This window comes from Dendronephthya gigantea, unplaced genomic scaffold, assembly GCF_004324835.1.
Source record: "Dendronephthya gigantea isolate DGI-Jeju-01 unplaced genomic scaffold, DenGig_1.0 000061F, whole genome shotgun sequence".
In the NCBI taxonomy this organism is placed as follows: domain Eukaryota; kingdom Metazoa; phylum Cnidaria; class Anthozoa; order Malacalcyonacea; family Nephtheidae; genus Dendronephthya; species Dendronephthya gigantea.
Window position 1 is genome coordinate 1331720 of NW_021163071.1, and position 27637 is coordinate 1359356.

The window sequence follows — 27637 nt, forward strand, 5'->3', positions numbered from 1 at the left end:
AAGGCGCTGATGTTTAGGAAGGTTCTATATTCGTGCTTGAAGCTGGAATTCGTGCCGCTTCCTGATATATCAAAATAGCAATTAAAAATGACACTTGGGTGTCACGATTTGACGCTAACTGTCAAGCAACAGGAGGACCCCTACAGGATACCGACCATTACTCTCTTATCTTGCCTAGTATATTAGTTCAAAACACTTGCCGCATTCAGACCTTTGTTGGACTAACCACTCATGTTCTACCAAGAAAAGTGGAGTTTTGGACATACTTTATATTCCCACTGACCATGGAATACAAACAAATTTATGGTTTAATTTTGTACATTGTATGTTTCACAGGTAAGCCAGTCTCTCCGTTGATTAATAGCGCTGTATAAGATTTCCCAAACCCATTTGTTACCCGTAATAGCTCTCGCCACGCTAAGCGCCATTTGTCAAACTTTGCGACGTTTCTGATTAAAACGGAATCATTCTCGTCCTATCACAAAGCTTGCTTGACTTTCAAGCTTCTTTTATTTAACCCCACAACGATTGAAACGTCAAAATATGATAAACGCCGGGCAGTTTATCATTGTTAGCTTGTTCTTGTTGAAAGGCTTTCGCTAGTTTGCCAGACAAACGTCTGAATACTGCGTTTATAGCTGAAATACTCGACAAAAGCCTTTGAAGCAGTTTAAGATAATAGCGATGATGCAGTACTTCGATAGTTTTAAAATTTAGTGCTGCGATAGATCTCAGTTATCTTAAAATACATACGTAAACTTTAAAGGTACCCTGTTTTAATAGCTCTAACTAACATTAGAAAAGCTAGCTGAAGTTTAATTGAACAGTCCGCTTTATATCACTTCAAACAAAGCTGCAAGGTATTAATGAGTTGAAGAGCACAAAAATGAAACACAACCGCAATTGATGTATGTTAACCTGATATTTTACTTTTGTTGGGCAAATTTTCCAGCCAATGTTTCTTAATTGCTTGTGTGATTTATAATTCTTTTGAATTTAATGCTTGACCAGCAAATCCAAAATCATTTTCAAACCAAATAAATACAGATCTTCTTTGTTGTTCGTGGAGAATTTGTAGTATTATATATATAGGTATTTAATAACTGCCCAAGACAAGAGAGGATATCAATTAAATGTGAAACCAAAAGCAGATTACTCTGGAGAAATTTATGATTTCTCTTGAGATTCTCTAACTTAAAATTATGTACAATTGTACTGTATGTATCCTACACCTTATAGCTCTAATTTGTGATTTCAAATGAATTTGAATCCTGTCCAAAGTGACAATGTGCTCTTGACAGAAATGGGCAAATCCGCTTCAGTTTAGTTCTTTTGCGGTTATATTTTCCATCGAAACTGGCAAACTTGTGCTTCTATACTTGCTAGTAGAGTATTGTGCGTGAAATTTCACGTGTGTATATTTATAAATGAGTTTAATTTGTATCGTTTATATACCCACTGTGTCTGATCTCCGTGACATTCGAGCCCCGAAAGCCATAAATCAAAAAGCTGTCGTTCCACTAATTTGATAAATTTCGCACTCGTTACCCCTAGTTGTGACTCTGTTTAGCGCAGAGCGCGCGCGGAAGAACGCAGCGTTTAAAATAAAATGCGTAAACTAAAAAAAAATCAAAAACAGAATAATAATTTGATGTTGCGTTCAACATCTGTGCACCATTGAAATATTGAAAACATCGACAGTCGGGCGTTTCCTAATACCGGATAGCAAGGAACGCGAAAAAATATTATTGATTTTCTTAACTATAATTGCTGGAGATTATTTGAAGAAAGTGCCATATTGGAAGCGTTAAACATTTGATAATATATTTCAATTTACAGCTCATTTCGTTCAATATCTAAAGACATTTTTTTGTAAATTTTCCCACAACTGACAAATGTTTTTAATTAGTATAATAATATCATGAAAGCATTTCACTTGACTTATTCTTTTGATCACCAAGTTATTTCAAAAGGTATAGAGTAGAATTAAAAGAGACTATGTGTATTTTTTATTAGCTATTAGCTATAAGTGTCGCCTGTGGGCGCGTGTGAGATCTTTGACAATGCAGTTTGAGATGTGGTTGATTCAATACAACTGTTATTCATATACCTCTTGGCCGTCAATGTACCAAAAGGTTTTATGTGGCAACATAGATAAAACTTGTTTTGTAGACTTCAAAATTCAGTCTTTGATTCTTTGATAGGGAGTAATCATATTGCGTATTCATATTACGCTTTCTTTAAACTTCACAGTTTCTATTTAACAACTTCACTTTTATAACATTTTTATATCGTTGAACAGTGGACTAGTGTATTTGGGGTGAAATTATTTGTTTTCAACTATTCAAAAGGTTCACTTTATAATTGTTGAAACTTGTATCAAAATATTTAACATTCGACGAAGACGCATTCCATTCTGTTAGCGTGATTAGAAGCAGAGGCAAGGTGTTTCAAAGTGGAAATTTGTCCTTCGGGAAAGTTGCTATTGATGTTTAACCGACAATGAAAAGTTCAAAGAGAAATCACGAACAACTTACAAATAGTATATTGGGCCACAAATCGATAGCATTAGATAGAGTATACACCCATGGCCTGGATTAAAGTTTAATCCGTCAGGACATTCGAGTGTTGTTAAGAAAAGGAAGAATTAAGATGAATTAAAACAGATATTTAGTACCTTGTTTGTCTACTGTGAAAGTTTTAAGTACACTTAATATATGTTTCCGTATTTTGACTATAGTTGTATATCGTATGTGTGTTATATAGGCAGTGAGAAAAATCGTATACATAAAAACGATAAATTTGCCTACTTTTTAATTAGCCTCCCAAATGAGGCAATACAGGTGTAAGAAGGAAATCTGGCACCTTGCCCACGCAATAATCCTATTTTCTTTCCAGCTGCATATAATCGCGCTAGAGAATACCACCCGATAAACTGGAGGGTAATTTATAGTTCTTTGTCTTTGATGTTCGTTGTCATAGATTGTTTTAGGCATGAAGTCACATACCATACTTTCAAATATAGCTAGACGGTGTGGTTTAAGACCATTAAATCCATATGATATGGTGTTATATCAGCAAGTTTTGTTTGTTTTATATCTTCTTGTTAAACATCAGCAAGCAAAAAACCCTGTGATCATGCACGCATGCATGCTTGATATTCTTCCAACCATTTTGTATTATATGAATTTTGTCTACTTGTTTCCTGTTATTTATTTCATCGAAGCTTCTCACTTCTTGTATAACCATAACAAAACTTGATTGTTAACGTCATTAATTCAAGTAGAAATCTTTGTTGTCTTAGCAGTCATTTCGTATATATTGATTATTGACTATTGTGAAATTTTTATTGAATACTTCAAGTCATTATCGTTGATATATTTTCCCGAATAGTTTAAAAGCTGCTAGTTTAAACTAAGATAATTACCGATGAATTGTGTGTTCTTTGAACATGCGCGATAAAGAGTTCAGTCAGTTCACCACCAAAAATACACGAGCTGTCAAACCTTGTTAGTACTGTCAATTTGATAATTGCGAGATGTTTTTAGAGCGACCTTTGTGTTATATAGAATGTACTCTTTATGTTTCTTTCGAACATATATGAGAGCATAATACGCCTATAGACCGTAAAATAAGATCTCTATAGGTTTAGTCGTTGACTAAACTGGATATTATGCCACAACCGAGGTAAAATTAACGCGATGTCAAAATTTCTTATAGTCATCAAAATTTCTTATAGTTTAACAATAACAATGATATAAAATTACTTGACTTCAACCCACACAATATGGATGCAGGTAATAAATTCAATCTTGATACACGGACACACCTGTGGGGCTTGGTTCAATATGTTTTAAGACATTTTCATGCACTTCGATATTCCATATTTTGAATTTTTAGTTTATGAATGTGAATGTGAAGTTATGACAAAAACGCATTTTGGGATGGGTATTCGGTAAATCAAACCAAGCTATAGGGCATATTCATGGAGATAATTTAAAGAGATGTTGAAGAGTTGAATTAGTTAATCCTAAAATAAAGACGTTGGTAATTGTCTAAAGCCACTCCGACTAATTGAACACAACATATAGATTCTGATCATTTAAAACTATATTAAATTGAAATGTGGAAGTTTAATAGCTTAGTTTATTTTGACAGTGTTAACAAGAATTCTTATTTTAGGCGGGCATTTTTGTGGTAACCCTATCTTTGTTTAACCTCGCAAGGCGTAAAGAATTTCTTAGACCAAATGTGATTGGCTAAAAAACACAAAGTCATCAACATATGGTTATCTTAACTGATAGAAACGGCCATTATTTCGACCTGACGCATTACGAGCTGTCCACGGCTTGTTAGCATAATCTCCGCGTGTTTCCCAGATCCTGCAACCCTTCCAAGATTCGCAAAATTTTAACGTTCCAGTGTATGCAGTTCAAAAGTACCTGTCCTAACTCATTGTTTTTCAAACATTCAGTCGAATCTGTAAAACATGAATTTGCTTTATCTACTTAAAATCAGTGACGTTTGTCTCCAGCTATTTTTAAAATATAAATACCTGTCTGTAAATGTTTTCATATTTGCTGGACGTATACCGATTTTGACAAAAAGCACGTAAATTCCATCCGAAATTTCTTTTTTCTATTTATCTTGCAATGCCCTCTGGTTATAAATGCACCTAGCCCATTATTTGATTTTCATGGCATAAAATATTGAATCTAAAAGATTTCCCTATTTATTGTACAGCGTGGACCCCATGTTATAGAATAGAGGGAAAGGGTTAGGGCTAAAGGGAAAGACTACAACAAAACATTCTCCCTATTCAATTTTACGGTTAGAGTTCTCTATCTCTTGAAAACCTACTCGTATATGCGATATTGCGTCCAGGTAGTTGAACACGATAGTTTATTTGTAGACTATTAAGGATACTTGATACCTCATCAGAAATCAGTCATCACGAGTCACGCACAAACCAAAGTACTTTCGACGCCCTAAATTTATTCCGCCTTCTGTATAAAATATGGCCAACTGTTGTGTAATACTCGATGACCATAGTATTCTAAAAATAGAGTGGTGGTTTAATCACATACATTTAAACCTGAGACTGAGTGAAGGGTGAAAATAATTTGTACAAAAATATACAAAAATGTACGTCGACGTTTTGAGCAAAGGGTTTTTTGTTTAATCCCACCGACGTTCATGCCCATTGCTTAATAGCGACATCAAATTTCTCCTGATATTTTTCGGCCAACAATGACCGCAACGTTTTTTATAAAAGGATGGTGGTGATTTTATGTTGTTTTTCTAGAATTCGTTTTTGGAAATACCAGCAATTCAACTGTACCGGATAAAATTAAAATCAAATTGGGATTCGTCGCTCCATTGGACAACAGATTAGCGGCCACAGCAACTCTTGGTCGTGAACTGGATTCAGTATTTAGACTGGCAGTTGAAGTTATAAATGCACGAGCCAGGAAACAGGGCAGTAAGATCGTGTTGGAAACAGATTTTTCTAGTAAGAATGCAAAAATATATTGCCTAAACCGTTTAGCTATACTTCGAATAAACGTAGTGATGACTGTAGTGTTGTTTGTGACTATATGTTTCTTTTTTTGAAATCAGTTCACTTATATAGTTCTTTCTTATTGTTTATTTTTTCATTGTTTGTTTACTTATTCGTTTGTTCAACTAATTTATTTCCCTGTGTCGATTTTTGCTTTTGATTGTTTTTCTTCGCTCACTTATTTGGCTGTTTGTTTATGTACTTTGCTTGCCTTTACTCAAACTTCCTTCTGAAAATAATTATTGCTTTTAGGTCAAGTCAAAGACAGCGGATATAACGACAAATTAAAATGCAGAGAAATAGCCAAACAGTTCGTTGCGGACCCTAAGATAGTCGGAGTTGTTGGTGCTTTTAGATCAACCTGCTCGATCGAACTCAATCAATATTTTAAAACGAAATGTAAGTCATTCGAAAGTTCGAAACCGATTTTACTTTTTCAATCTATCTTTGAGAAGGAATACAGTAATGCATGGTTGGGTCCATCACAGAATAATACTCTAGCTGATATCCATTCACTACATCGTTTTATTCATGCTTGTTTGCACTTATCCTTAATTAGGGGAGTTATACTCTGGACTGGAGCTTTCTTTTGCCGGAGGGCTCCTAAACCAGAACTAATGAGCTTAACTAACACAGAGGAATTCTGTTAATTGTAGCCCTATTTATATATTTTCTTGAGAAAATTCAGCTTTCAGACGTGTCCACCTAGACAGTTTCACGACTCAGATATCCTCCCAGAGGCCTAGGGAATATCTTATACCCTAAATATAAGCTGGTACTTACTGAATGTATTTTTTAGTAATTCTTAATTTTTGTCATCCTAGCACGAACATTGACTCAAATCTCCTATGGATCTACAGCCGTCGAACTCTCAGATAAATTAAACTACCCAAGATTTTTTCGGACAGTCCCGAGTGACATTCATCAAGCAGAAGCTTTGGCTGATATCATTAAAATGTATAAGTGGAAGAAGGTACTGCAAATGTTCTTTTCATCTCAGTCACTTCATTTACATGAAGCACTGAGAAGTATGAACTAACCGAAGTTATCAAAGTGAAGTAGAAAGAAGAAATACTTTCCTTTTTTTAAACTTGTTACACAATTTTTCTACGCATCTTTTCAGGTCAGTACAATCGCTACTGGAGACCGTGATGGGCAAGATTTTGCCAATGCTTTTCAGAACGAAGTACAGAAACGAAATGTGAACGTCCTTGAATCAGCAAGGTTCAATCGAGGAGATACCTCACAAGTTGTTCAGACAAAAGTTGAACAGGTTTGCAAATATTAACATTCAGTGGTAAATTGATCCACAAAGGATACTAATTTAGTACTGAGAACCTTTCGTAGGGGAGGCCGGAGGTATGGCCTGTGAAAGATACGTGTGAATTTACATGACCACAGTCTACTAAGAAGATATTATTTTTGTTTAAACATCTCCAAGTTGCATAAATATATAACAAAGTTAGGGTTAAAAAATTAGACTAAAAAGGTTGGCATTTTCATATTTCTGTTAGTTAAAAAAAAATTTGAATTTTGTGGGAAAAATATTTAGAGTGTTATGCATTTCGACATAGCAGGGTTTTTAAGGGTTGTCATTTTATTTTGGTGGCAATGACAATTTTCTGAACAATCTGTGTTCTAGATCAAAAAGGGGGAAACAAGAATTAACGTGATTAGTGCCTTACCAAATGATGCCTTCACAGCATTTCATCAAATACGACAGTTGCGCATGACAGGTGAAGGCTGGGTTTGGATTGCATCAGATAAAGTTTCCGCAGCCTCCTTAAGGAATGAACCTACGCTCAGAGAGGCAATGAATGGATTGATCGGGCTGACCGTGAAAAGCGGCGGTGGACCGAAATATGTGGATCTCGTAGTATTATGGTCAGACAAAGAAGAAGGAAAATACCCCGGGGTTATTTGGTCATATGATGTAAGATGATCTTTTTGTGATATAATAAGAGGGGGGAGGAACTCCAGGATCATAGTCACAGCGTCTTTAAAATTATCTTTTTTGTAGCGATGAGTTAAGTTATTTCACCTTATTTTACAGACGCCGAAAATGTCGCCATTTGCACCACAAGTTTTTGATGCTGTCTCTGCGTATTTCAAAGCATTTGATAAACTGGCAAGAAGAGGCATTATTCAGCCGGTGAGAAGTCATTACCACTTTTAATACTTACTTAATGAATTAGATGATAAACATTTATCCATTTTCTCGATATACATTTATACATTTAAAATATCGATTTATCTGCTGTATCTATTCAAATGCAACTAATAGAATAACTCATGTGCTATATTTTCTCTGTAAAGGGGGAGAGTAATTCAAGGCTTCGTGACATTGTTTTCGATGAACTGAAGAACTTTAATGCACAGGATGGATTTGATAGCGCTACTGGTAAATATTTCAAAGTGACCAGAAAGTAACTTGTGTCCTGGGTAGCAAATGGGGGTTGTATGGCAGATTTTACTCCACTTTGTAGAAAGAGAAGGGGGGGGGGGGGCGTTGGGGCCGTTGGTATCGTAGTAAAGTTGTAAAGTTATGGCTGGTTCTCCTATGTGCTTGTAGGATTTATTGTTTTGGGATTGCGCTATATTTTTGCTCGCTTCATTTCTCAATCACAATAAAAACCTTAAAAATGCTTTCGTATTCTTATAGGTCCGCCTTCATACTTTGACGAAAATCAAGATGCACCTCCATATTACGATATTGTGAATTTAGTGGTAAATGCTTCTCTTTTAAAACAGTCTTTGTCTTCACTTCGCGTTTAATTACGGGTCCAAAAAAAGGTTTTATTTTTAAAAATAAACAATTGGGAAGTGTTAGAAAATTCGTAGGTTACCCATTAATTTTTGCTTTCCATACAAACATTAATACAAGGTTTCAAGTAACAGTGAAACAATTCAGCACATCTTGACCGTATTATATTACAGGATAATGAATGGAAACAAGTTGGTTACTGGAGCAGAAGACGATCAGGGCTCTCTCTTCTACCAGGAAAAATAAGATGGCCAGGCGACACCATGCAGCCTCCCAGCGATACGGGTAAGAACTCCATTGCAAACTAAGGTCAGTTGTGACTAGCCGACTACGGTTTCTTGTGGTCTAGCTTGCAACTGGAACCAGACGTCGTCAGGATAGCACCGCGCGCATCGATTACACTAAACCAGCTTAAAGTTGATGAGTGTGGATAAGAACTGATGAGCGATGGCGGCAGACGGTTTATGTCCACACGACTACACCCATCATTGAACCCACTTGACCAAAAAAATGCCAATGGGGAAAAACGAAGTAGCTAAGAGTGAGTTGAGGGGAACTAGAAGGGACTTAGCTATATTGTTGAAATTCTATGTCAAGTTTGGGAGAAGTGATTTCAAGCCCTTAAATAGGATAGTGGAATTACAATTCAAGATTGTGCAATGTTAATGATTTAATTCATTTATTGAGTATATGTTTTCATATATATGTAGCCTTTTCTATGTATCTACTTTCTTATCGACTTTTTTTCGAAATTTCCCCCCCCCCAGCTTGTTAGCCTTCTTCAATAGAATCACTGGCAGTGAAACTCGTGTAAATACTGCAGGAAAACAATAAACGATTGTCCTCATGCAATGCCCCTTAAGCTTACCAGTATATATTATATAAATTAATTAATTTAGTTTGAGCTAGAGAGTAGTGTCACTATTACTTACTGTGGGGTATTTTACCACAGGTAAACCTGGAAAAATCACATTGAAGATTGGTTTCATAACTCCTTTTTACCCGTCATTGAGTGGGCTGGCGGACCTTGGCAAACAGTATCTTGAAGGATTTCAAACCGCTCTAGAAATGTTCAACAATGATCAATCATTGGCTGTGGATTTCTTAGGGATCGAACATGATTCCGGTGAAAAGCCTTCGCAATCATGTCAAGAAATCGCATCTAAATTTGCTAAGTCTGATGTGGTGGCGGTAATTGGGGCTTACAGGTCGATTTGCTCCATGAAAGCAGCTGATATATTAGGTATGCACTTCAAATGTTTTATTGAAGACAAGTTCAGTCTGTATATCAAGAACAAAAGCACAGAATTATAGAGCACGAACCGCAGTTCTGCGAATACCAGTTGTTCATTGGGGTTAATTGTGTAAAGAAACTCACGGTATTTCTCTTCTTCCATTAAGGAACAAGCAATAACATGATCCCACAAATTTCATACGCTTCAACATCTAGTAAACTTTCTGATGTGTCGTCAACGTACAAATATTTCTTCCGAACTGCTCCATCCAATGTCGATCAAGCTATAGCCATTGTGGCCCTCATCAAACTGTATAAGTGGAAGAAGGTAAATTAAAGTTTATCAATATTGAGTCATTTTGGTTTGAGGTACAATACCATACTAGTATTACTTTTTTAAAGAAGTATTTAAGGTGCAATAGATTAATATCGACCATGAAAATCGTTCTGAAGGAGTTGTACCAGTTCTGAAGTGCATCCAAGTTCCATGTTACTGGTGGTAGGCTATGTTTGGCAGGCATTTTTATCGTGAGAATAAATTAACTCGATATATTTCCTGCGTACAACATAGTGTCCCTGATGATCCCATTCATAACATTTTTCTCAAAAAAGATGGACAGTAATGGATAGCACTGTACTGCATGGTGAAAAGGGTTAAGTATGTACAACAGTAAATCACTGGTGTATACTATCTTTTAGGTTTGTACAATCGCCACCAACGATGCGTACGGTCAAGATCTCACGGAACTGGTTCTCGCTGAACTTGCAAAAACAAATGTCTCGGTTACCGTAACTGAAAAGTTTCAAACAAGAGCTCATGCGGGGATTGTCAGACCAAAAGTGGCCAAGGTAATTATGGTCTCGAGTAACTCGTAAGAATCAGTTGTGTGTTTGTAACAGTTATTAATATATGTGCCTCTTATTTTGGTGGCTGGAGCTATGTCCTGAAGGTTATATTATCTCGTTTCAGTTGCATTAAGTTCAGTTTCAGTTTGGTAAAATAGTTTTAGGATTCTTCCTAAGAGAGTCTTAAAATAACCATGCAAAGCTAAGAGGAACAATTCAAAACTACCAATCTACTACCATGATGACTAGTTTTGTATGTTTCTTTTTTTAACTACAGTTAAAGCGAGCGGGTTGCAATGTTGGTTTGGTATTTATGGTACGAAATGATGCCGAGGTTGTGTTTCAACAGTTGAAGGAACTAGATATGGTTGGACGAGGATGGATCTGGATTGGTTCAGATAAATCAACCACTTCTGTGTTTGATGATGCTACGAACTTGCAAGAAGCAATGCAAGGGGTGATTGGGATTCACCCAAGTCGTAAGTCAAAATTTTTGCAGTTTTTTCATTTTAGTTTTCTAACCACACGTCGTTTGTGTCTGAATAACGTGTAAAAAAAGCACATGTTGCAATCAGTTATAGACTTTTACCAATGCAACATTCAATATGTACTTCAGCAACTCTATCAAATAATATATAGTGCGCATGCACATTTTATACTAATACTCTGATTGATTTACCATATTTCAGATGGTGAAGGTCGTTTATTTGATCAGTTCATGCTGGCTTTGGCAAGACGCGAGGCATCACACTATCATGAAAAGAAACATGTATGTATCCTTAAATTTCAACACGTATCCTAACGAATCCTGTCCACGCTTGAGAATGTCTTGTAAACAAATAAACAAACAAATAAGCAACCAACAGGGCCGTCGCTAGGGGGTTTGGGAGGGGGATGACTAGTTGTCGGCAAATTAACGATTTTTAACCCTCCCAGGACCTTTCGTTACTGTTTAGTTTCTTGATATTCTAACTAGTTTAAACCCAACATTTATTATTGAATCCCGGCGTTTTCATCAATATACACGTAAAGTAAAGAAGTGACGTCGATTAGCGACGAATCGCTTAGCGACGACAATTAACGAAGGTCTAAACGAGCATATTTGTTGTAATCTTTCACTTTCAGAGTCATTCAAAGACCACATACCTCGCTCATCTCTTCGATGCTTTCCACGGCATGGCTTTGGAACTGTCTGAACTGGCCAGAAAGGAAATAATTACTAGCAAATCTAAGATTATAGACATACGCAAAGCACTCTATGATAAGTTGAAACGGGCCAATAAGAAAGAGGCAGGCTTTACGAGCGCTATTGGTGGGGGGGGTATACTATGTTCTTCGACAAAAAACAAGGAGGTCCACCAGCGTTTGAAGTTGTCAATTTAGTGGTAAGGACATGTACATCAGAATGTATTTATATAGTTATCGAGTCAACCTAGGAAAATATATGCACTTTGGTTGAGATCATTAATAGTATCTTTCTCAAAAAATTTTTTTATTCTTTCCTCCAGGGCAAGCAGTGGAAAACAGTTGGTAGTTATATCCCGCGGACTAAAAGTATATCGCTGTTCCGAGATCCTATTTTCTCCGGTGGTGTCACAATTCCTATAGTGGGACCGGTCAAACCTTCCTACAAGATTGCGGCGTTCTTTCCGACCAGTGAGCTGTTTGGGCCCATAGCTGATCTGGCTGAAGAATGGGTGAGTTAGCATAGAAAACTATGGACTATACCTTTCAATTTGTCATTTAAACAATGGAATATCGAGAGATGACTTTTTACACGATACGCGTAACCGTAAGAATATTCTTGCGTTTTCAAATTCTTCTGAATGGTGTGGACGGGGCCTTAGGTTATGGTTTAGTTAAGAATCCTGGTTATTACCCTACGTGATTAACTTGTCTAGATGTTTGTCTTTCGTTTAAACAGAACACCAAAACCCTTCTATCCTTTTACAGAATGCGCATTAACATGAACCTCTCATAGAAATGTTGATAATCGTTTTTTTGTTTTTATAGAAATCAGCTTTTAAAATCGCAGTAAAGACGATCAATAGTGATTCTGTGTACAATATTCACTTGGAATATGACATCATTGAGACTTCTGTGGACGTTGATTCTTGCCGTAAACAAGCTGCTGTGAGTGTTCATTAATTTCATGATGTTCGCACAAAATATTCATAATCCCCGTTACACAGTTTTAGATAGTATTCCCGGTCCCGGATGGGTAAAATCGGAACTCCTGAAAAGAGAATGATGCATTTCTCAAAAAATCACCTCGAATAAGCTAAAATACCAACGAGAACCTTCCACTGTTTTAAAAGTAGAAACTTTTTAAAAGCCTCCACCCTTTCAGCCCCTCTGCCATCCTCATATCATGTACTATCAAGCACTTGTATTAAAATTTCCTTCTCTATCCACAGATGCTCACTGATGATGTCGACATGATCATTGGCGAAGCGCGGTCAGAGTGTTCAATAGCCATCTCAAAACAAACGAACCATAGCGCCATTCCACAAATATCATACGCTTCGACATCACCATTTCTCTCAGATAAAACCAAGTATCCATATTTTTTCCGCACCTGTCCGTCCGATGTTCATCAAGCCAAGGCACTGGGTAAACTGGTCACGCATCATGAGTGGAAAGCACTGGGAACGATTTCCGTAAAAGATGAATATAGTAAGGAGTTGATCCGTCGAACGGAAAAAGAGCTCCAGAACGACGGCATCAATTTAGCTGCGCAAGAGCGCATGACACCGAGGAAGTTTAGGGAGATTGCGGGACATTTAAGGAAGGTACGGTGAGATTTTGTTACCTTGGTCCTGCTATTGATAGGTGGTAGGGTGTTACATAAGCCCCGTTTACACTACACTCGATTTATTGGCACGACACAGCTAAAATGGGTACCCGTGCCCATTTTATCCGTTCTCGGCCTTTGTTTTGTTCGCCTGAACATTAATATAATAACCCATTTTAGCCGTGGCGTGCCAATAAATTGAGTGTAGTTTAAACGGGGCAATAATTAGTCGCCCTTAGACACAAACTTTTATCCGGAAGCCCTCTAAAGAGAAGATTTTTCATATCTCTTGTTTTAACTGTAATTATTGCCCCTCTGACTTGATCACTTTGAGATATGCCCCTCGCACCATTCCCCTACGCGGAACAATGATAATAAGCCTCCAAACCTCATACGACCAACTTCTGTCCTAATTTTAGATAAAAGACAGCAAGATGGCTGTGAATCTTGTCGTCTCGCGTACAGATGATGCGGAAAAAATTTTCCAGACGGCAATCGATATGGTAGGTATCTATATGAAGAACGTTTAAAATCCGTAACAGTCCTCTAGGGGGGAAAACATTTCAATGATCAGTATTGTCAGTATACAAGTAGTGCTATAAACTTATAAAATTCTGCTTAAGACTAAAGATGATTCTCACATTGTTCAGGGTATGACAGGTAAAGGTTGGACTTGGTTGGGTACTGATGGATCAACTTCATCCACCTTCAAACGATCCCCCAACCTTCAGAGCGCCATGCAAGGCATGGTGGGAACGCGGCCACGTGGTGGCAAAGGATCAGTGTACGAGAAATTCTTGAAGGAATGGAAAAACAGTGAACGTAATGACTTTCCAGGAATTATCCATACTTCTAGGATAGAACAGGTTAGTCTGAAACCCAAGACTTTGCGCATGTCTGTCGTTCAGCGTCTCTCAAGCGTCTTCGTATTTGTCTCATGCAGTGATAGAAGGCAAAACGTCTTTGTCATCTTTATCCTCCAGCGAGCATCAATATAGATTTTCATCGGCATCCGCCTTCTTGACCTCAGTAAACGTGAAAAGAACGCGTTCACATTGATAACTGAGCTGATAACCGCGCGCACTGTGAGGAAATGTTCACTCGTGCACGAAGTTATTCAACTTGTTAAATATCCAGCGCTTATAGCACGCCCGAATATGACACAGGAAACAACTTACGCCAATAGCCACGAGTGACGCTCAGCTCACCTGATAGCTCAGCGCATTTGCAAGTGCTGATATATTTTGATGATATTTTCTCATTAGGTTTCTGCTTATGTTCCTCAAGTATTTGATGCAGTTTTGGCGTATGCAACCGCGTTACAAAGACTTTACGAAGTGGATCTAATCAACGAGGTAGGACGGCCATGATATGACAAGATAGATATTTGCATAAACTTTCGTTGCACATTTCGTTGCACATTTCGTTGCACATCTTCACCGTTTTCACATTTTAATGAAAGTGTTCCTGATTACATGTTCAGAAAACCGACCGGAAAGTCCTCAGGAGACATCTGCTGGATGAATTACGGAAAATGAAAAACGAGAAAAATGGATTTGACAGCGCTACAGGATCAAAACAGTATTTCTCCGAGAAACAAGATGGCGTGCCTGTTTATGATGTCGTTAATTTAAACGTACGAATACTTAAATAATTTTTTGGTAAAATTGATATCGAAGGGTTTTGATATAACAGCAGCTTCGTCCACTTCAGACATACTCACTGTTATGCTTGTAAAAATTATCTTGAACTGTTCCGCCGTTGATTATCGCTATTGGATAGTCTGCATTAAAAGACTTGTTAGATTTTCAGATGAGCACAATTTTCTTGTTTTTGGTGTAGTACATTGTCGTTGTTGTTGTTCGTCGAACTTATAATTTATTATTCGTCTTAATAATACAGGGCGAAAGTTGGGTCAAAGTTGGTTCATATACCCCTAAAGATGGATTGCAATTAACTGGGTGAGTGAAAGAAATTTTATTTAACTTATATCACTCACGTAACATGTAACCTGTTCGCATTTTATACTCAATGCTTGTCCATTTCATTTGATAACCGGAGATCGCGACTATCCTAATAGAACCCAAATTATATTTACTGTACATCTGAAAAGATTGCTCCTTCCTCGACGCACCACTTGCAAGACAGCGTTAAAAGAGATAACCATAGTTATATCATTTTTTGTTGCGACTTTTAGACATATAGTATGGTCTGGAGGCGGACTTAGTACACCCTCTGAACAACAACAACAGTAAGTTACCTAAAATCCACATATATGCTGTTTGAACTAATCAAACCTTTAAAATGGTATTGTTAAAGCTTCAGTATTAAAGTCTAGAGTGCAACATTTTTCGTTTTGCATTTACGATTCTTATGTTTTATTTTCCCACTTCAGGGATGCCCCCTCGACCCGTGTTCAAGAAATCGTCGATAGAAAAGTTCTGATAGCGTTATGCGTGATATTCGCATTATTTACTCTGGTTGTAATCATTGCCGTTACCTTGTGGATAGTAACAAAATTCAAATGCTGTTGCGCGGTATGTAAATGACCTATTTTACCAGAAAGGATCCCTTTAAAATACGTTCCTACGGTGTTCGATGATTTGAATAACTGGGACAAATATAGGACAGTTAAATCGACTTTAGCGTCAAGAAACATAAAACCATGTGTACAACACTGAACAACAATTTTATTTCAACAAAGATCCCATCTTGTATGCAGTTAACATCTGACCTATAACAAGTTTACATTACAATTTCCTAGAGAGATGAAGTGGGATATGTTAATGGACAAGCTGTGAAAAACAACATCAATAGATAGCCTCACATTATCCTCTCAAATCATCCGCGCATGCTGTATGCTCGAAAGAGCGAACTGCCAACGATGGCATTAAAAGTATTTGTACAAGACTAGCAAGTTACTTCTCCAAACTGAAGTGTTATTTTCGCAGATAAACAAATTTACCTGTGGTATTTTGTAGAAATAGCGAGCGAGCCAGACCACGCCAAATGAAGACAGTAAATTTCACTTATATGACCATTTTTAAAAAGCTTTTTCAAATGAGGTCAGTGTGTCTGATTTGAAAAATGCAGTTGTAATGTAGTATAAAAAATGGCACTAATTCATCATAAATGTTGTATATAGTTACCAGACAAATTTTAGGAAATTAAATGTTATTGATGTACTTTTATTTCATCATTATTGATGTGTTTCCTGAAACAATGCTAAACCAACTGAAATCCTTAATTGTATGTACCAGATTAACCGATCTCTTTAGCTTCAGAGACCCGAAGAATTAAAAGTTAAGGACATTGTGTTGTGGTATCTCTGATTTCATATTAGAAAATAAACATTATGCCTTGATAACAAATAATTGTAAATAAAAACTGAAAAATGTTTTTGCACTCTTATTAAGCTTTTTCGATAAAAATTGGAGAAATAAAATAAATTGTGGCCAGAACTGATAAAAGGCGGAACAGGTTGCGATCCAATTGGCCCTTCTGAAGGTGTATCCAACTTCAACACGTCGCCATTGCTGATTCATGAACTACTAAGTCTTTGAGTGAAATTGTTTCACATTCGGAAAGATCAGGCCTTTAACTATTTAGGGCCTGTTTACATGGAGCGAGTTATCCCGAGTAAAAAGCATTATATTTTCATTATATTTCATTTGTTTTCACCCCGGCTAGCCAGGATATATATAACTCTCCCTACGTAAACAGGCCCATAATGACCCGTTTCAATACCAAATGGAGTAAAAATGAGTAAATACGATGCCGATAAAAAATGTTGGTCAGAATGAATGGCATATTTTAACCGCAACCTCGCAAGCCAGGCTTTTCTTGACACTTTAATTAAAGTTTCAAGTTTTTTAGAATCATATTTTTATTTAAAAATAAAATATATTTTTGGATATAGCGAAATACGGTATACTTGACCATGATCGAATATAGCGAAACATGGTACATACGACCTTGGTCGAATATACCGAAATATAACATACTCGACTATGGTCGAATATACCGAAATATGGTGTACTCGACCATCGTCGAATATACCGAAATATGGTATACTTGACCATTGTAGAATATACCGAAATATGGTATCCTCCACCATGGTCGAATATACCGAAATATAATATGCTCGACCATAAAAAAATTTTATCGGCTCACTACCACCTTAATTAATCCATCCGAATGCTCTTCCCAACCCCTGCGCGGCTAAATTCAAAATGGCGGTGGCCGGGGGCGCTAGCAGTCGTGCAAATTCGAGATATGCGATGATGAAAGTCTCAAAGTAGCTGCAATATATTGAATTACATCATGTTACAGCCTAGAAATAGAGATTATAACATTGAACTTGATAAAAAACGATTAAATTCAACGATTCGGCGAGTTGAGTCAAGTATCGTACACACAAAACCATGCATTGAAAATTCCTTTGAATTCACAAGTCAACAAAGCCAAAGGTATTTGGTATGGTCCCTATGGAAAGAGCTGCAGTTTCACATGCTGATTTTGACGATATTTACAGATTTTTAAATGGCAGTGGGCTTTAAAATGAAAGACTGGATTATGGAGGGTGAATTAAGGTGAAGATTTGGGTATTAAAGTGAGACTTGTAAAAATTGTAATTTTTTAATATTTCATAGAACAAAATAATGTTGAATTCTGGCGATAGAAATGTAATGTGTTTAAAAGTATGATGATGTGTTGCATAGTCAAAATTGCTTCAAAATTCAAATCATGGTTCTATAATATATTCTTCATATTCCTGTCACATCAAATGCATTTCAGATGCTTGAAGTGGAAGGCATTAGACCTTCCAAAGAGGAAGCCAAGCAAGAGGGCTGTAGAAGGAAAACCAAACTCATCACAGAAAACTACCACGCTTTGCTGATAGCCTGATACAACCAAGGTACCATGGGTGCCATTGGTGTAACTTCAGGAAAAGGTTCCAGTGACACTTATGCTGAAACACAACAATTCATCAGCAGGCATAACTAAGAATAGGCAGTCTTGGTGATAGGGAACATAAATGCAAGCAACTTTGGAAAAGCTGCACACAAGGAAATCTCTTATTCTCACAGTGGAGCTACTGTAAAGCAACATACAAGGAAGTCTCGGGAAGACCAAACAACAGAATAATGAACAAACTGAACTCCACAGCGACAAGGTAGAGCAGCATCTGGTGTTATCAACCGCAAGGTGAATAATCACAAAAGTGAAAATTTTACTAAATTACTTCATCATTTATGCTGCAAACATAAGATTAGATAGGTCAAAAACAGTCACAAAAGAGAATCTACAATTAAGAGCATAGTGACCAGGAGGGGGTTGTGTGGTGCCTCACAAACATGCACCTCACTCAATACTAACCAACTTTACACACCAATATAATTTTGATAACAGTATTAAAAAATGTTATTGAGTATACTGGCATAAGAAGTAAAGTTGTACGAGTCAGCAAGAAAAACTTTTGCCAAAAATGTTGGCCCCAAAACAATGGTCTCTTCATTATGTAAGTTGGTCAAAATCACATGGCACCCTCAATCCAGAGTTGCTTGCCAGGTCCTTGCTACGTGTTCAGGTCTTGCCATAGTTTGTCTGATATCTGATATTGTGTTAGGTAAAATATCAACCGAAAGACCAGGTTTAATATTAATATTTATTATATAATATGCAGTGTTTTATTGGCGAATCCGCAATGGTAAAAAGCGATAATAACACATGTGCGATTATCGTGTTTGATCAACCAATCAGGAAGCAGGGTATATGCGCCCTCGGAATTAAAATTTTTAATAAAAACAGATTTATAATAAAAAAAAGTTCTCATCGCTGGAAATAAATTCATATTTCCGCGCAACCATGGATTATATTCTCTATGTAACACGAAAAAAATAAACGGTATGCATGCACTAAACCTACCTCGTACCCAGACTAGACCTACCTCGTACCCAGACTAGACCTACCTCGTACCCAGACTAGACCTACCTATTCAACCCGCAATCATCGCTACGTTTTACGAACAGGCACCTGTGTACATAAAACTGCGATAACATTTCATGATTTCAATGACAATGCCTGTGTGACAAATTATGCTTCAGAGAATTGAATATGCAAACATTTAAATTACAAATTCTAATTTAATTTCAAATCTCAGAAAAGCTCGAATTATAATCACACCAAATTTTCAATGTAATTCAAGGACTTTTTCATCCTTTGCTATCCTCATTGCACTTTACTTATGTGGTTCTTCGTATGTATTATCACTATTATGTGATACCAAATGGCGCCAAACATACAAAACCGTATTAAAAATAGGAATGATAGTTGTGTCGTAATTGTCCTTAGAACTTACAATGTCGAGTGCAATTGTACAAAATAATTATACAGTTTAATTTCCTATTTTGAAATACTTCACACGTTTCAACACGTTCCTGGTTGCTATGGCCAGCAGTTATTACCTTGTCTGTTTAATTAATCTCGTTTTCATTACACGAAGGACAACATTCTTCTTAATTAATGCTTATATTATTCATTATATGCTCGTTATCAGTAACACAGGAAATACATTCAACTGTATACTGAAAATATTACAATTTTTATATTTAGAGCTTAAGGTCGAATTGCTAATTTTGAAACGGAAAAATAAAAGTAATAAATTTCTCGTGTTTATTGAAAAATAAATGGTCAACGATCAAGAAGCTGGCAATATTTGAAATAGGTAAGCTTTTTTCTAGACTTCATGTAATATGACACCTTTACTTCTAGCACTAAGGTCTGAAAACAAAGATGAATGATATAATTTTGATCCGGACTGACCGATAAATAAGTGTGAAAAAGTACAGAAAGTAAGTCGATGTGAATTAGATATACATATATATATATTGGTTGTGTTATCAAGTGAGTCAAGTGAATCACTGTTCATCGGTGTCAGTTTCGCTGAATTAGGTGAGTCAACTGCGTAGGGCCATAAAAACATGTATTACCATCAGACTAGAAAACAATGGGGCGCGTAACTGGCGCGGGCATTGCGGATTATCGACATCCATTTTGCTTATTTGGGCCGGAGCTGAAGTCGAAGCTGAACTGGCCAAACGATTAGGCCAAACGGCAAACGCGGGATCATGTAAACAGCCCTAACCTCTGGCTCTGGTTAAGTTTACAATCGCTGCGTTTATTTACTAACTGTGTTGGAAAATATGGTATCGATATTTCACAGTTAAATAAGAGTCTTATCTGTATATTTGTGTATAAAGTAGACAGCGAAAAGTTAGAGGCATTGTTGATTGTTTCCTTTCTATACTGACGAGTGATGTTCAACCATCTGGAGCTTTAAACATAGAGATATAATCTCAACAGGAAAATTAGGGAGATTAATTAGATTAATTTGTAAATTGTAATCTGAAATTGCTCAAAAACCCCCGCACCGGTTGGGCTTGCGAAAATTTCGTTTTTTAAAGTTTTTAAAAAAGAGAAATAGTGAATTTGGAGACAGAAAACTGTTTTATTAATGAATAATCTAAAGGAATAGGTACAGATAGCGGGGTGTCAGGATAATGACAAACTCCACTTTGTATGAAAAATTAATAGTTGATGCTGTCCAGCTTATATGTTCGCACGCATGTCTGGAAATAAATAATAGAGGGGGGAGTTCAGACGGAATTATCGGGGGGACTCCGGACAACTCTAGAGATATTTTGTATGTCGAACGTAGTCCGATGGACCCCTGTATTAAATTGTATTTTAAATACATTTTATTGCAAATTGCACTCTGTATCAGCATATAGGTACTAGATTCACGACACGGACACGGTCACTAGTTTATATACCTTTTCATTTGCATAGTCTATGACTATGGTCTATATACAAGAATTTAAGCGATTTCATTGGTCGAGAGCCATGATCTATAAGAGGACGGACGCACGGACGTCACGGAAAATTTTAACGAATTTGAACAGTCACCGCTTGTTTATTATGTCAGCCAATCACATTTTAGCACTTGTCTTAAGCTAGCCAATAGCATTTATTTAATCGTATAGCTCATGTACGGGTGATGATTTTATTGATGGAAATGGCCTCACTAGTTACTTGAGTGTAGAGCACTGACCTATATAGCCCGCTAAAAGAAGCTATAAATTTTCACATATTTTCATGAAGAATCTATAGCACTAGGACCCTTTTGTTTTTGAGACCGCTAGTTTCTGAGACTGTTATCTAAATCATTTCCACAGTGTATATTGGGTATGGTAGAAAACGCGGATGCGGATAGATTTTTGCGGATAATGAGAGAGAATGCGGGTAAAATCGTGCAGATAAAGTAGGGGTAAATCCCTGTGGATAATGGTAGAAAACGCGAGTAAATTGTTTTATTATCAAACAATGGTAAATTAACTAATATTCTAGAAGAATAACTCGCTTAAGTCATGTTTTGACAAGGTTTTTAGCTATATTTAACTAAAGATTTAATTATTTCTATTTTCGACGGTGGAAGGAATAGTGTTGGTTATTAACCAATACATTTCATGATGAGCAACTCCCTTTGAGTGTATTATGTAGGCCAACCCTACCGTCGGGCAAATTATGATAATTATCTTCAAAGCACTCGAATTATAATGCCGAAGATCCTAGAACGTGGAAGTCTATATGTTTGTCTTGTAACGTGTCTCGTAACCTGTCTCGTTCGACTTCATGTTGTTATTAGTCCTATAAATGTGTTTTCGTTTTGTCTTCTGTGTTGTATTGATTGTCAAGGGCCGCTGTAATTGGCGTAAGCTGTAGCGTATACCCTGCCGTGTCCTATATCATTTGTGCTTATTATTGTACTGTAAGTCTGTGTGTATCTGGCAAAGCATAATAATAATAATAATAAATGATAACTCGAAACTGTCACTTCTGTCCACGAAGTTTAGGAAAACATTTTTCGCCCACCGTCGAAAATCGAAATAATTAAATCTGTAAATATAGCTAAAAAGTAACAAAACCTTGTCAAAACGTGGCTTAAGCGGGTTTTTCTTCTAGAATAACAGTTCATTTACGATTGTTTGATGATAAAACCATTTTCCCGCGTTTTTTTACTATTATCCGCAGGGATTTATACCCGCGTTTTCTACTATTACCCGCAGCCGGATTTACCCGCGTTTTCTGACTTTATCCGCAAGAATTTACCCCGTTTTCTACCATTATCTGCAAGAATGTATCCGCATTCAATATAATCAAAACGACATGTCGACTATTGCAAATCCACGTGCAGTGCACTGTTCAAACAAAGAGGTCGCGACCAGTAATTGTTTGGAATAAAGGCAATCGAAGTCAGATTTTGACCGAGATACTATATAAACAAAGATTATCATGAATTTTTTATTACATTCAAGGTCCGATGATTGTGGCTAATCTAAACAACAAACGAACAAGGAGAATATTTTGTGGAATTGTCATTTTTGTCGGGATTATATCAATTTTCTCCTGGCATTTGGTTGTAGGGCAACAGAAATGGTTAATCACTTCATGGTCGGTAGTAAAGGAAACAAATCGGACAAGATTACTGGCGAATTCAAAGTTGCTTCGCTACGAGTTCAACAGAGACCTAAACGTGGAAAATATATTTGAATCTAAAAATATTCTACAAAACAAAGAGTGGAAACCCTTTTCAAAGAAGGTTTTAATAATTAGCCGTGGAAGATCTGGATCGTCGTTCTTGGGTGATCTCTTTAACCAAAACAACAAAGTCTTCTATTTATTTGAGCCATTAGGATGGGCTGCGAGAGAACGTGGACATAACGCGGCGAAATTTAAAATTCTTAACGATATATATGATTGTAGGTTCACCAATGAAATATATTTAAATTTTTTGCTAAAGGAACGCGGTCATAGAAGGAAAAGTAAGAAACTGTCGACATTTCCAGGACAGTGCAGTAAGTTATCAAATAGTCCAGAACTATGCCTTTATATGATTTTAAAATCTTCCTGCTTCAGTTCTAATGTCACTGTTGCAAAGGTCTTGACTCACAGACTTCCACATGGCGGCCTTTGGGGAATAAGGAAAATTCTGGACGCAGATAAGAGCCTACGGATTGTTCATTTAATCCGCGATCCACGCCGCGTAATTGCATCTATGAAAAAGGTAGGATGGTTTAAAAACAAGGACTTTACTCAACAAGTTAAATATGTCTGTCACATTGTTTGGGCAAACATTAAACATGTTCAAAATGAATCCATGTATTATAAGGACCGCTACAAACTCGTAGTTTTCAGTGATCTGATGCTTGATCCATTCTCAACTGTTAAAGAATTGTATGATTTCCTCGAACTGGGACCAGTTCCTGCGAATATTTTTTCATGGATTAAAAAGAATACGATGATGAAGGTAAAAGGAAAATCTGGAACATATCAGACTACAAGAAATTCAACTGAGGTTCTAACTAGGAAAGTAAAATTTCCGAAATTTGAAGAAATGGTTATTGATAAATATTGTGAAGATGTAATTAACTTCATACATACAACAAAGAGTATTTCCAGAAAATTGCTTAACTATTCTTAGAAATTGTTAATATCAATCATGAAAGCGCTCATTTTTGTTGACTCAATTTATGTTGCTGTTAATCATCCAACTAAATATCAAACGTACAATGAAGAGGTTTACTCTGTGGGGTTTAACTCAAAACGATTTTCTAGATCGATTCTTGTCAACTACCGCTCAATGTTCTTCGACTCGCATGCAACTCTTGTGCTAGTTCAACATATTGGGCATTGAGGTTGACGCGGGCAGCGCAATCATTACGGTGTATTTGCGGGCTATAGAATACACAATTTGCCGGCTATTTTAGCCAGTGCATATAGCTGATCCGAAATAAACTCTGTTCACGACAAAACAACCGCATTACACTAGACAGTTAAACACTTTAACTCCTATTTAGCAGCTTGAATCTACTGTAACCTATATTAAATTTCGACTACAAAATTGGGATTAATTGCTTGGTGTATTGCGGATATATGAGTTTGTAATGTAACACAACGTGGAGTTTCTAGACCATTTTGAGTTATTACATACACACGATGTTGATAAATAGAGATTTTTGATAAGAGCTATAAATGTGCGCCGCGAAATAATTCAGTAAGCGCATTTAGCAGACGAGTAATGACAGGACACTATGTGTACTGTAAAATGATACTTATCAATAGGCAACGAAGTAAAATGTCTCATAGGAAATACGTTAATTAATTTCGTCAACTCGATCAAAATTTGCTTATAAACATATCTCTGTGGGATTACTTTCGCTATGATATATTTACACAAACTCGCAACTCGCAAGTTTGCAATGCAAAATGTTATACCAGGCCACGCGCGGCTTGCTACACGTGAAACCGTTTCAATACTTGCGGAAAATTCAACTTTGGCAGCATTCACTGCCCAGTGGGTATCCTCAAAACAAGCGAAGAATGAAATCCTTAGAAAGAGATTATTAGAGAATTCCAAATTACTTTACCCCTGGTTAACGTCGATTTGGATGTGAGTCGAAGCCTTTTTCAAGAAAGGTCGGAGCCTTTTCCAAGAAAGGTTCTAACAATTAGTCGTGGAAGATCTGGATCGTCGTTTTTGGGTAATCTGTTCAACGAAAACAAGCAGATTTTTTATCTGTTTGAGACATTGGAATTGGCTTTGAATTCGGGGGATCACAGAAGCAACCAGGCAAAATTCAAGACTCTTGATGACATTTACAATTGTACATTTACTGATTAAACATATTTAAATTATTTGGTGCAGGAACATAGTTATAGAGGAAAGAATAACAAATTGTCGACATTTCCAGGACAGTGCAGTAAGTTATCAAATAGTTCAGAACGATGCCTTTATATCATTTTAAAATCTTCCTGCTCCGGTTCTAATGTCACTGTTGCAAAGGTCTTGACTCACAGACTTCCACATGGCCGCTTTTGGGGGATAAGGAAAATTCTGGACGCAGATAAGAGCCTATGGATTGTTCATTTAATCCGCGATCCACGCCGCGTAATTGCAGCCTCGTACCCAGGCGCTTTAATAGCAAAAAATAATGTTGCATTCAGTTATTGTATAGAGGTCAGCTAAAAAAAACGCGAGCGCGCGGGGGTGCTTGGGGTGGTTTTGCCAAAAAAACAACCTCCCCAAGCACCCCCGCGCGCTCGCGTTTTTTCAGCTGAACTCTATATAAGACCTGAATGCAACGTTATATGTTTTAGTATTAAAGCGCCTGGGTACGAGGCTGGCGTAATTGCATCTATGAAAAAGGTAGGATGGTTAATTAAAGGCAAGGACTTTACTCGACAAGTGAAACACGTCTGTGACACTGTTTGGGCAAACATTAAACATGTTCAAAATGAATCCATGTATTATAAGGACCGCTACAAACTTGTAGTTTTCAGTGATCTGATGCTTGATCCATTCTCAACTGTTAAAGAATTGTATGATTTCCTCAATTGGGACCAGCTCCTGCGAATATTTTTTCATGGATTAAAAAGAATACGATGATGAAGGTAAAAGGAAAATCTGGGACACATCGGGAAAGTAGTTAGGCAGCGGCATGTTAACTTTATATTGTATATCTTGGGATGGCATCTATTACCGTAGTTTTACTGGGGTGACGTGCACTGGGAAAAGGCTCCCGGTTCCCCAGGAAATTTAGTCGCCCAAATCAGTGGCGTCGCCAGCTTGATAAGTGCCGGGGCCAAGTGGGGCGGGCATATGGCATATATTCGTGTTTTACACTATTATTCATTCATTTTCAAATTCATTGTTTTAACGGTCTGTGAACATAAATACAGGGTGTATCAAAAAAAAGGTAATCCAACTTCAACACGCTATTGTACGTGAACTACTCAGTCTATGAACGAATTTTTTTCACATTCGGAAAGATCAGGCTTTTAACTATCGGATGACATGTTTTTTAATACGAAATGGTGAAAAAATGAGCAAATAGGAGGCTGATAAAAAGTGTTAGTCAAAATCGCATATTTTCACCTTTGAGCCTAATTAAAGCAGTGCATAACAAAAGAAAAAAACAATAAATCACAACATGTCACAGCTTGCACTGGTTTTATGCCGCATTGCTTAGAATGTTCTCCTAATGTGATTTATTCCTACTTAATATGAATATGCGGGTCGCTTATTCAAAAGCAAAATTCTTCATTTAAATCCCAAAGAGATTTAATTTTCAATGGTTTTAGTCCCAACTCTCAGAGGTGAAAATATGCGATTTTGACTAACACTTTTTATCACCCTCCTATTTGCTCATTTTTTCACCATTTGTTATCAAAAACATGTCATTCGATGGTTAAAAGCCTAACCTTTCGGAATGTGAAAAAAAATCGTTAATAGAATGAGTAATTCACGTACAATAGCGCACCAAAGTTGGATTACCTTTTTTTTGATACACCCTGTATATGAATATGCCCACCCCACTTATCGATGCTGGCGACGCCACTGGCACAGATAATTCATTTCTTGCATAAAGATTCCTTTCAACTTTCGGCTATTACTGACTGTTTTATCACTATTGCTGCTAGGTACATTTATTACTTGGGCTACCGTAGGTAGAGCGAGTTGAAAAATGGGCTCGGTTTTTCCTTTTGCGTCGCGAGTTTACGAAAATCACGCGTAGGCAGCACGAAGTCTTCAAACCAATCGAAATCGTCCTAGGATCGTTTCTCGCGCGGGTGTCACCATGGGAATCCATGTTACTACGAGATAACTGTAGTCTTGTTGTATGTGGTCTACCCATCTGTGGGAACTGTCCAAGAAATTTATCACTGCACGAAAGGGCAAGAAATTTATGTAAAACTCTGGCTGCCCGAGTAAAGCCGGTTTCCAGTACTAGCGATATTTTTGCGCGAACGACTTTATTCATTTGTATTGGAGCAATTTGTTTAAGATTGTTGCAGTTAAGAGCTCTGAAACAAAAGGAAATTGTCGCTAGTAGTGGAAAACCGACTCAGTAACACGTGTACCATACTTACAATTAGGTTTATAATATAACATTTATAGTACGCGCGTGCAGATTGGTCGAGAAGCGTGTTTCTATAACTGTATAGAAACACGGAAATTTTCCCGCCGAACTTGACAAGCGAAGCGATGTAATGAGAATTTGTAATTGAATCGAATCATAATATTTGTACAAAATCTTTTATTGAGTTATATTATAAAAGAAATAGAAAACATTTTTTCCTGTGTTTCTATACAGTTATAGAAACACTTGTGGGAGTTTGGGAGAACTCGAAATAACGTGGAAAAACTCGCCCTACGGGCTCGTTTTCCCACTGATTATTTCTCGTTCTCCCAAACTCCCACGCGTGTTTCTATTTAACAATTAGACAACGAGTCCGAGTTGTCTATGAGCGAATAGTCAACGAAGGCGAAGCCTGAGTTGACTATCCGCTCATAGGCAACGAAGGCGAGTTGTCTAA

General features: G+C 37.0%; 2 protein-coding genes across 5 annotated transcripts; both read left to right on the forward strand.

The window, feature by feature from the left end:
- The first annotated feature begins 104 nt into the window (after positions 1-104).
- On the forward strand, positions 105-16397 carry LOC114530333. The gene is given in 28 exon segments (XM_028551945.1): positions 105-336; positions 5306-5512; positions 5813-5959; positions 6385-6533; positions 6684-6833; positions 7203-7493; positions 7614-7712; positions 7877-7961; positions 8223-8287; positions 8498-8609; positions 9277-9567; positions 9726-9886; positions 10258-10407; positions 10682-10883; positions 11094-11173; positions 11530-11730; positions 11733-11789; positions 11913-12101; positions 12418-12537; positions 12822-13196; positions 13618-13701; positions 13849-14064; positions 14464-14553; positions 14682-14834; positions 15101-15159; positions 15396-15449; positions 15594-15735; positions 15963-16397. Coding segments are annotated over 28 exon segments (4038 nt in total). The 5' UTR covers positions 105-284; the 3' UTR covers positions 16020-16397.
- Positions 16398-17430: 1033 nt separating this feature from the next.
- LOC114530275 (carbohydrate sulfotransferase 3-like) lies at positions 17431-23787 on the forward strand. 4 transcript variants are annotated; one of them, XM_028551875.1, is made up of 4 exons: positions 17431-17790; positions 17996-18406; positions 19814-19925; positions 22576-23787. In XM_028551875.1, exon 4 carries the CDS (start codon positions 22581-22583, stop codon positions 23739-23741), a length of 1161 nt encoding a protein of 386 aa, XP_028407676.1. In that variant the 5' UTR covers positions 17431-17790; positions 17996-18406; positions 19814-19925; positions 22576-22580; the 3' UTR covers positions 23742-23787. The 4 variants fall into 4 exon arrangements, with proteins under 4 accessions (XP_028407676.1, XP_028407677.1, XP_028407678.1 ...); XM_028551876.1 differs by having other exon boundaries at positions 17996-18374; XM_028551877.1 differs by lacking the exons at positions 17431-17790; positions 17996-18406; positions 19814-19925 and adding an exon at positions 19983-20052.
- Positions 23788-27637: the final 3850 nt, after the last annotated feature.

Bases quoted from the DNA above. Each gene is read 5' to 3' on its own strand.
- LOC114530275 (XM_028551875.1), top strand. From the start codon at position 22,581: ATGATTGTGGCTAATCTAAACAACAAACGAACAAGGAGAATATTTTGT.